Genomic DNA, 10696 nt, shown 5'->3' with positions numbered 1-10696 from the left:
AGAATCGACTCAGAATAGGAAAAGGAGACGTTTAGGTCAATTTTATGCATTCTGGCGTTCGTAGATACAAGAAAACTGTTAAAATTCTTCAGAAACGTCACTTTTGAAGTGTTTTCTTGTACTTTTAAGCCAATCAGATACCCTACGGGCTCGGAAAGTGCAACGAAACCATCAAATTTTAGCTAGAAACTGTATTTTTGTCGATTTTTATTGAATTTGAACTATATTTCAACGTTTTTTGATGGTTCTGAGCCACCAAACACACTTAAAGCATGCAGAATCGACTCAGAATAGGAAAAGGAGACGTTTAGGTCAATTTTATGCATTCTGGCGTTCGTAGATACAAGAAAACTGTTAAAATTCTTCAGAAACGTCACTTTTGAAGTGTTTTCTTGTACTTTTAAGCCAATCAGATACCCTACGGGCTCGGAAAGTGCAACGAAACCATCAAATTTTAGCTAGAAACTGTATTTTTGTCGATTTTTATTGAATTTGAACTATATTTCAACGTTTTTTGATGGTTCTGAGCCACCAAACACACTTAAAGCATGCAGAATCGACTCAGAATAGGAAAAGGAGACGTTTAGGTCAATTTTATGCATTCTGGCGTTCGTAGATACAAGAAAACTGTTAAAATTCTTCAGAAACGTCACTTTTGAAGTGTTTTCTTGTACTTTTAAGCCAATCAGATACCCAACGGGCTCGGAAAGTGCAACGAAACCATCAAATTTTAGCTAGAAACTGTATTTTTGTCGATTTTTATTGAATTTGAACTATATTTCAACGTTTTTTGATGGTTCTGAGCCACCAAACACACTTAAAGCATGCAGAATCGACTCAGAATAGGAAAAGGAGACGTTTAGGTCAATTTTATGCATTCTGGCGTTCGTAGATACAAGAAAACTGTTAAAATTCTTCAGAAACGTCACTTTTGAAGTGTTTTCTTGTACTTTTAAGCCAATCAGATACCCTACGGGCTCGGAAAGTGCAACGAAACCATCAAATTTTAGCTAGAAACTGTATTTTTGTCGATTTTTATTGAATTTGAACTATATTTCAACGTTTTTTGATGGTTCTGAGCCACCAAACACACTTAAAGCATGCAGAATCGACTCAGAATAGGAAAAGGAGACGTTTAGGTCAATTTTATGCATTCTGGCGTTCGTAGATACAAGAAAACTGTTAAAATTCTTCAGAAACGTCACTTTTGAAGTGTTTTCTTGTACTTTTAAGCCAATCAGATACCCAACGGGCTCGGAAAGTGCAACGAAACCATCAAATTTTAGCTAGAAACTGTATTTTTGTCGATTTTTATTGAATTTGAACTATATTTCAACGTTTTTTGATGGTTCTGAGCCACCAAACACACTTAAAGCATGCAGAATCGACTCAGAATAGGAAAAGGAGACGTTTAGGTCAATTTTATGCATTCTGGCGTTCGTAGATACAAGAAAACTGTTAAAATTCTTCAGAAACGTCACTTTTGAAGTGTTTTCTTGTACTTTTAAGCCAATCAGATACCCTACGGGCTCGGAAAGTGCAACGAAACCATCAAATTTTAGCTAGAAACTGTATTTTTGTCGATTTTTATTGAATTTGAACTATATTTCAACGTTTTTTGATGGTTCTGAGCCACCAAACACACTTAAAGCATGCAGAATCGACTCAGAATAGGAAAAGGAGACGTTTAGGTCAATTTTATGCATTCTGGCGTTCGTAGATACAAGAAAACTGTTAAAATTCTTCAGAAACGTCACTTTTGAAGTGTTTTCTTGTACTTTTAAGCCAATCAGATACCCTACGGGCTCGGAAAGTGCAACGAAACCATCAAATTTTAACTAGAAACTGTATTTTTGTCGATTTTTATTGAATTTGAACTATATTTCAACGTTTTTTGATGGTTCTGAGCCACCAAACACACTTAAAGCATGCAGAATCGACTCAAGTAGTTATATAGTGGGGGTTCTAGACCAGGTCAAATGAGGTCAAACTGGTCCAGCTCCCCCATTACTTTTCATCGAGCGGTCATTGACCTTTCATTTGTTGTCGACCTTGTCGGTGCACGTGGCTGACCTTGCCAGCTGGTCCAGCTCCCCCATTACTTTTCATCGGGCGATCGTTGACCTAGTCGTTGCTCGACCTTGGTCGTTTATTGCCCTCGTTCATCTCGAGATCTATCCCCTCTTTTCGTTTAGGTCGGGGAGGGATCTCGGACGCAATCTCGCATCCCCACTTCCGTTTTATACTTGTATAAAAGTCGATGGATTCGTCTGTAGGAATTAATTAGTTTTTTGAATTCAATTATTTAACACTTTGTAAAGTTGAAATGTCATCTTTCATTTCTACCTTGAATAAAGAGTCTCACTTGCAGGCTTTTGTGAGTGCGAAAACTTTAGAAGAAAATAAAAAATTTTTAACAAAAAATTTTAGTAAACTGTCTACAAAGTACGGTGACAAGATATTTGTGGAACTTGAAGAGTCTAGAACGATACTTCCACAGAGATTTACCGAAAAATTCACCGACTCAGTGATCAGCGATCTGAACCAGAAGATCGTGAACGGCTTGAAATTGTACTTGGTAAATAGAGGTCCGATCGGTCGAACCATCAATATCGAATTTATCGAAGAATGAAGAAGGCATTGGTTCATGTGGAAAACAAATCAAGTGCAGTTAGACTGCTTCATCGTAGATTAGAATTACACTTAAAACGAATTAGTTATTTAAAAGAAGCAATTAAAATGTATGAAATAAGGACTAAATTGAACAATCTTAAGCTGTAATAGAAATTATAATAAATATTATTTAATTCGTTCGGTGTATTATTTTCCCCAGTCTCATGTAAAAAATATTTAATTGCAAACCGTCATGAATAACAGACGTGTTTGTTTCGACAAAGTTCCGGTTATTTTCTTAATAAATGATAAAGAAAGCCGAATTAATACTTGGTTATACGATGTTAAAAGATTTCAAATGAATGTGGAACGTTTCGAATTGCAAATAAAGCCCTTAATCGAAAAAATGATGGAGAAGAAACGAAAATTTAGAGAAACAATCGAAAAATTGGATTCAGAATTGAAAATTATTGAGCAAAGAAAATCAGTTAAATAACTGTGCACATTGCGGTTAAACCACTGCATCCTAAATTAGATTTAAATTTAAAACTTATTAGTTGCTTAAAATGTATAAAGTACGAACTTGTTTGTGTAATCTTAAGTTGTAATTGAAATTATAATAAATATTGTTTATTTCGTTTCGTGTATTATTTTCCCGAGTCTCATATAAAATTATTTAATTGCGAATAACCGCAACGAATAAAAGCCGTGTTTGTTCCGACAAAATTCCGATTATTTTCTTAATAAATAAATGTTCACCAGCAACTTTCCGCCGATTTAAGTTTCTTTGCACTCGAAATCTCGTACGTTACAATCAGTTCAACGTAAAAATAATTATGCAAAACACGTCCGTGATTATTAGAATAAAATGTCGGAAGGCGAGTGTGTGTTGTTTAAAATTAAAAATTGCTTACCACATTGAAAACAGGCAATTAAATTATCCGTTGTCCCTCGAAAACATTCATATACACGCACACATCACAGAAGCCACTATTTAGTGCAACAAAACCACCTTTTTCCCAAATCTTTCACGGTAAAATTCATAAACCGAAACACGCCGCCCGTCATTATTACAACACAGAATGAAATAACGCGATGCTGTTTCAGCAAATTCTTACGGAACTGGACGCTTTTTCTCAATTGACAGGGACGTATTCGGAAATATTAGAAAAAAGAATTATCGCTTGAGGGTGCCAAAGGGCAGAAAGTTTGTTAAAAAAATAAAAATGCATCCCTATAAACTAATGACACATTTGTGTAAAAATAAATGTGGGTTAGAGGTGCAATAATTGTTTAAATATAAAAAAAAATGTTTTACTCGAAGACGGTAAGAGATATGAGGTTCGTGCAAAGAACAAAAAAGTTCCTAAAATACGAAACACATGCACCTGTGTCGATGGTTTTTAGTTTGAGTTTAGCATTTCGGAGAAAAGGGCAAAAGTTTGTGGTGACCAAACGGAATTAGTTAAAAATTTGTTTTTTGTGTCAAATTATTTTCGGATGAATAATCGATAGGCCCATATAATTAAATATGTGAAAATTTGAGTTTGGGGCGCAACAATTTTTGTCAAAAAAGGTTGTCAAAATTCGAAAAAAAGTTTTCCTTGAGCAGTAGGAAAGTAAATTAGAAGTTTTGGTGAAAAAAAAAATTTAAAAAATTCAAAGAATCCAAAGAAAAATTAAAACAAAAAAAATCTCAAAAAAAAAATCCAAATTTTGAAAAGTTTGTTTTTCCACAAAATCAAATGCATATTCATGAAGTACTATCTAATCGTGTGTAAAAATGATTATGACTCATAGGTGTATCTACCGTTTAAATAGAAAAAATTTTTGTTACTCGAAAATGGTAAGAGATAGGAGGTTCGTGTATAGAGCAAAAAAGATTGACAAAAACAAATAATATCGACAGCCGTCGACGGTTTTTCGCTAACTTTTGACATGACTGTGAAAAGGGCAAAAGTTTGTGGCGCCCAAACGGTAAAACTTAAAAAATATATTTTTGTACCAAAATATTTCTGAGTGAACAGTCTATAGGTCCACTTAGCAAAATAAATATTTTTTGCTACCGTTTAGTAGTAATAACGAAAAAACGTCATAGTTCGTAAGCGGTAAGAGGTAGCATGTCGGCTCAGGGGAACGGGGAAATGCTAAAAAAATTAAGGCATATGTTGAACAAAAAAAATTTTGAAAAAAGTTGAAAATAAGGGAGAAAAGGGCAAAAGTTTCTAGTGTCCAAATGGTAAGAAATAGAATATCGGTTGCATACATCAAAACCTTCTTCTGGAACGAACGCATAAGTTTGTTCAAAAAAATCGATTCTGTCCACGTCAACCTTGATACAGGAGCCATTTTTAGTTTTTTCGAGGTCGCTACGTAAAACTTTTTTCAGGTCGAAAAAAAGACCATCGAAAAAGGATTCGAATAAGCCCAACATGCAACACAAAAAAAAAAAAAAAAAAAGCGAAATAGGTTATTCTTTATATTTATTGTTATATGACTACTACCATCACAACTAAATATACTAAGACAGTAAAAAAAAAAATTCCAGTTAACCAAAAACCGCTTTTTGTTGAATTTTATATGAAAACAACAAAAGATCATTAAAAAAAAAAAACGAAAACCTATAAACAGCCATCAAAAATCAATAAAAAAATCAATAAAAAAAGAAAAACATCAAAAACAAATAAAAAACCAAAAAACTATCAAAAACCAACAAAAAACCATCAAAAAGCACTATTAAAAAAAGATATATATATATTGATACTTCTACTACTTCTAAATTTGTATATGTTAGCCTATGCTGTGGTGGTGGATCATGATGAGTCATATCGTGCTGCTGGACAAATAATTTAAAACGTATTAAATAACTTGTTGTTGTATTAAATCGTAGTTGCTAAATCTTTCTGAATTAGTGAAACTCTTGCATTTTCGATAAGAGAAAAACAACTGAATCGTCAACTTGAAATAAAAATTAGAGAGGGAAAAAGAGTAAAAGAAGGGATTAATTTCGTATATAAATTCAAGACTATATGAAAGATGTGATTATAACTGATTAACTAGTATCAAGAGAATTAACCAATAGATATCTAGGGACATGGGTAAGGTTATATTTTTATTACAGTATGTAAATTTCATATTTTTTTTTTGTTTTGTTTAGAGGATTTTATAGTTTGCCCATACGATAGGAGCCATCGAATGCTAGAGGGGAGACTCCAGAGGCATATATTTAGGTGTCATAGGGAGGCTTGGGAAAGGGAGCGACAGCTCCGCGAAGCTGCACTTCCCAAAGCATCACCACCGATACCATCTCAACCATCAAAATGGTTCAATTCTGAACCCCCAAAAGTAACATCACTCGAAAATTGGGACGACGACGCCAGTGGGACGTACGTTCCATCGTTGAAGGATGACTTGATGCTCGACAAGACATCAATAAATTTTTATAACGCTGTGTTCGGCAAAAATAAACAAAAATAATTTTTTGTTTTTGTCTGTCTCTACTCGTTAATTTGTACCACCCTACCAGAACTTACCATCTCTACAAGCTACCTCTCTAAATACTAACAGCGATACCATTCCCAAGGAGAACATGGACTTTTGTTTAAGAAATGCTCGTGTATGGTTTGTCACAATATTCCTGATATTATCGATACATCGATCCCACTACAGTATAAACAAGAATTTGTCTTAAGAAACAAAAGCCGCTGCAAGTCACCTAATTACACCATTATTGACGATTATAGTGGTTCCAAAAATTTTAGCGAAAATGCTACAGGATATTGTTTGGCAAAACCATTGATTTGGATATATACTTCCGCAGGAGCACACACACACACACACACACACACACACACATCGGCCTGGATAATTTTTCGAAAGTCGCTGCGTAAAAATTTTTTCGTAAAAAAAAAAAAAAAGATCATTGAAATAGGAATCGAATTACCCCAACATGCAACACTTAAAAAAAAAAAAAACAAGCGAAATAAAATACTTATATTATTTATTGATATATAAATATTACTATTACAATACAAGCACCACTATCACTACTAATTCTACTACTACTAAAACATTTCAACACTTTTAACGCTACTAACACTACTACTGACACTATGAGATTATATACATTTTATTTTTACATATAGTTTCTTTAATTTGTCGGATTTTTGAATACTTTTTTTCATTTCGTTTTCTGCACCCCGCAATTCACTTTGTTCTTCCACTAACTGTCTTTGGAGAGTTGCAATTTGATTTGCTAATTTTTTAATGTTTTTTTTGCACTTTTTTTGTTTTTGCACTAGTTCCCTTTGTCGCGTATTATGTCTGTCCTGCGCTGCCCTACACTTCCACTTAAAATTATACAATAATGTAGATGCATTGTCTTCGTCTTCGAATTCATCACCCGAATCATCAGGTGCAGCAGGATGAGGTGTATCAGGGGCAGGTGTTGGTTGAGACGTCGGTGGTGATGGTGATTTGCGGACCGGTTGTTGCTGCTCCTCCTGCTGCTGTTGCTGCTGCTCCTGCTCCTGCTCCTGCTGCTCTTGCTGCTCTCTCTGCCTCTGTTCGTCTTCCTCCGTAACTCCGTAAACATTACGAAGGAAAGACAAGCTTTTTCCGTGCGCCTCTAACCCCTCAAACAGTGAGGGCGTCATAGAGACGCACGGCTCCTCCAGCCCTGATATATCTAGCTGGGAAGGTGTCTGGGAGTCTTCCACAGCGGAAGTGGAGGCGTCCTCACTTTTTGTTTTTAGTTTTTCAATTTCTTCCTCAGGTAGATCTGCAAGTCTACGCAGTTTGGGCAAAGGCGGCTGAAAATAAAATAAATACTTATGAACATTTCTACATTTTATGAATATAAAAACATTTTTTTTTTTTAAATTAATCAAAAATAAAAAACCTACCTGTATCACTACATCCTGGAGGATGTTAATTTTTGGTTTCTTGAGACTCAAGGAATACTTCATTTTTTTTTTTTTCAACAATTAGCACTTAACACTAACAGACACAGAATTAAGACAAACAATTACGAGTTCCTATGCAAAATATATAGGAAAAATAATGCAGAATATGCAGAAAATAAATGGCGAAGAAGGGTGAAATGTCAAATCAGCAGTTTTACATGTCCATATATGGTCATTTAAAGATTGATTGCAATGAAGTAGGAGGGTGAAATGTCAAATCAGCAGTTTTTTCATGTCCATATATGGTCATTTAATAATTTATTGCAATTCAGCAATTCTTCAAACTATTTCCGTGTGAATTGCAATTCAGCAATTTTTTGATATTTGGTATATAAAAGTAACTTTTGTAAGCATGTGAGTACAGTTCACACATCAGATATGTTCTCATTAAAAAACACAAGTTTCATTTCTCGCAATCTTGATATATCTTCACTGAATGAAGAAAAACGTCGTATCATTCAAACAGTTGAAAGTTTGTTACATCAAAAATTTCGGTCGTCCAGAACTTTCATGGCTGGGGGATGTGCAGCGTTTCTCTTAGGTCGGACGTCTTCTTATACAGACATCGATATTTACGTCGAAGCAGATGAAAATACACAAAAATGGGCTAAGGATAACTGCGCAGACAATCACATGTCTAAATATGACTATCTTTATCAGTCCAAGTGGCCCTGCTGCTATTTGAAGTTTGATGGATTTATATTTAATATTATTTTTGTTGAACCTCGTCTTCAATTTTCGTTGGAAGCCAGAATTCTATGTATCCTTAAATCGTTCGACTTAACCGCGTGCAAAGTGGCAATACACTTTTCAAGTGGAATAAATCCTGTTCTTGTAGAATGGAAATTAACTGACCTGAACTTCGATAATGTCAAGAAAAAGGATCGCATCATTAAGTATAAGAAAAGAATTGAGAAAAATGAAAAGGAACAACGATTCGATCCCAACAGTTTGTCTATGTTGGCCTATACCGTCGTGGTAGATCATGATGACTCATATCGTGCTGCTGGACAAATACTTTGAAAGATATTTATATAACTTAATATTGTTATGCTGAATCATTGTAGTGTTGATTCCGTTAGATAAATATGTAAGAGGATATTAAATAAAACTCACAAACGTAACTAATTGTTTTATTGAACCAATATGTTTATACATTTTCAAACATTTATTGAACTATTGCATTTGCTACAGTGAGTGAAACAAATTAGTACTAAATAAAGAAACACACACACGCACAATTATTTTTGTGTGTCTTGACATGTTTCCGTTTGCCGCCTTCGAAACGATGATATATTTTTTTTAATATTTTCTGAATACGTCTCTGGCAGCGTGCGAGATCCAATGCATCGCAAGCTTTTTCGCTCTCCGTCATCTAACACCTTATTGTAATAATTTCGAAGGAATGCGGACATGTTTACGTTATTGTGGATTAATTCTGGGCGTAATTCAACGATTTCGAAACGAAATTGATATATGGCAACGATTTCATTATTTTGTACATTAATTACTGCATGTTTTTTTTTTTTTTTTTTTATATATATATATAAAATCTGGTGTGGATACAAAAGTTGAATATCCGAATTTAATTGGGTCGTATTTATTTATGTTAATTTTCAATCCCAAAATTTCATACAACGCCCAACCGGAATCCTTTTCTGCAAATTTCTCTAATTTTTTCATGATTTTATCAATGACGTTTTCTTCGTACCATTCTTTTAAATTTGTGTTTTGATCAATGTGTTATTTTTTGTTGAAAATGTTTTAATGTCTGTTTCACTAGAGTGCGGTTGAATAAAATTTGCCGAAAAAATTACATTTACCTTAAGCATTGAGTTTTTCACTTCTTTTTTAATTCTAAACATAAAGCATTTAAAAGATTGTTGAAAAAAAACTGAAGAGGATCTTTAACATGGTGGTTACTTATAAATCCTGTACGAATTCGTTGTTGAAAGCAGGATTCGACATCTTGCCATGTTACATTAGTCACCGATTTAAATTTGTTGGTTTTAATATAGCCTTCACCAGTTTTTATAGATAATAATTGTTTTTTCTTATTTAAAAGCTTTAGGTGATAAAATTTCAAATACGTCAAGCTTGTTCCTAAGGAATTTGCGTTTTCCAATATATTTTCTCAGGGGATTTTACATTTGAGTGCTTTTCTAATTATTATAATACTGTTATAACTAAAAAAATGTTTAGTTTCTTTGATTGTTTTGATTTTACTTAAGTATTCATGAATTAGCTTAAGAGAGTTTTTACATATAACCCTCACTGATTCTTGTGATTTCATTTTTTGTCGTGAAACTTGCTCACCACAGCAGAAAAAAAAAAAAAGAACACTACTATGACCCGTGGAGTATATTGTATTGAATTGTAGCGTTGATGCTCTTAGATTAACATGTTGAAGTAAGTATATTAAATAAAACAATCAAAAGTAGCTAGTTGTTTTATCGAATCATACATTTGTTGTAGATTAACATGGTGAAGGATATTAAATAAAACAATCAAAAGTAGCTAATTGTTTTATTGAATCATACATTTGTTGGAGTATTTTATTTGCTAAAATAACTGAAACAAATTAATCCTAAATAAAGGAACACACAAAATACGATTACAAAAATAATTGCTCCTATCGAAGTAAATATCCATAGGGGAAGTTCAGCCTCCCAGAGTTTTCGCTCCCTCTCCCAGGCATCCCGATGACAGTTGAAAATATGTTTTCTCAACCTCTTCTCTAACAGCCTGTGGCTAGGATCATAAGGACAAATGATAAATTTTTCTATACAGAAAAAAAAAAAGTTTTTAAAACTTTACATACTACAACAAAAATGTATAAGCTTACCCATTTCTGCTATTAAGTATTAACTTATGTACTTGCAAGAAACTTATTAATTCGTTCTTGTGTGTGTGTGTGATCTTTAATTTATACACCATATTAATCCCCACCCTTGCTTTTTTCCTTCCATTTTTGTTAAGGCTTTCTTAAAAAAATCACAGTACATAATTTTTGCATTACAACAGGGAAGAAAAAATCAATTGAAGAAAAACTACAGTCAATATGATCATTGTAATCTGAGAGATGTAAAATTGTACCTTAATGATACCATGTATCCCTA

The 10696-nt window shown here is 33.6% G+C and overlaps 1 protein-coding gene across 1 annotated transcript; it reads right to left on the bottom strand.

The window, feature by feature from the left end:
• Positions 1-6256: 6256 nt before the first annotated feature.
• LOC135122356 (ras guanine nucleotide exchange factor P-like) lies at positions 6257-7580 on the bottom strand. The gene is made up of 3 exons (XM_064046544.1): positions 7518-7580; positions 6976-7424; positions 6257-6317 (listed from the first exon to the last, which is right to left on the bottom strand). Exons 1-3 carry the CDS (start codon positions 7578-7580, stop codon positions 6257-6259), a joined length of 573 nt encoding a protein of 190 aa, XP_063902614.1.
• Positions 7581-10696: the final 3116 nt, after the last annotated feature.

This window comes from Zophobas morio, unplaced genomic scaffold (genome assembly GCF_036711695.1).
Source record: "Zophobas morio isolate AGI-343-1 ecotype UQ-CSIRO unplaced genomic scaffold, CSIRO_AGI_Zmor_V1 ptg001150l, whole genome shotgun sequence".
NCBI lineage: Eukaryota > Metazoa > Arthropoda > Insecta > Coleoptera > Tenebrionidae > Zophobas > Zophobas morio.
This window is presented reverse-complemented; position numbering and strand designations above follow the sequence as displayed.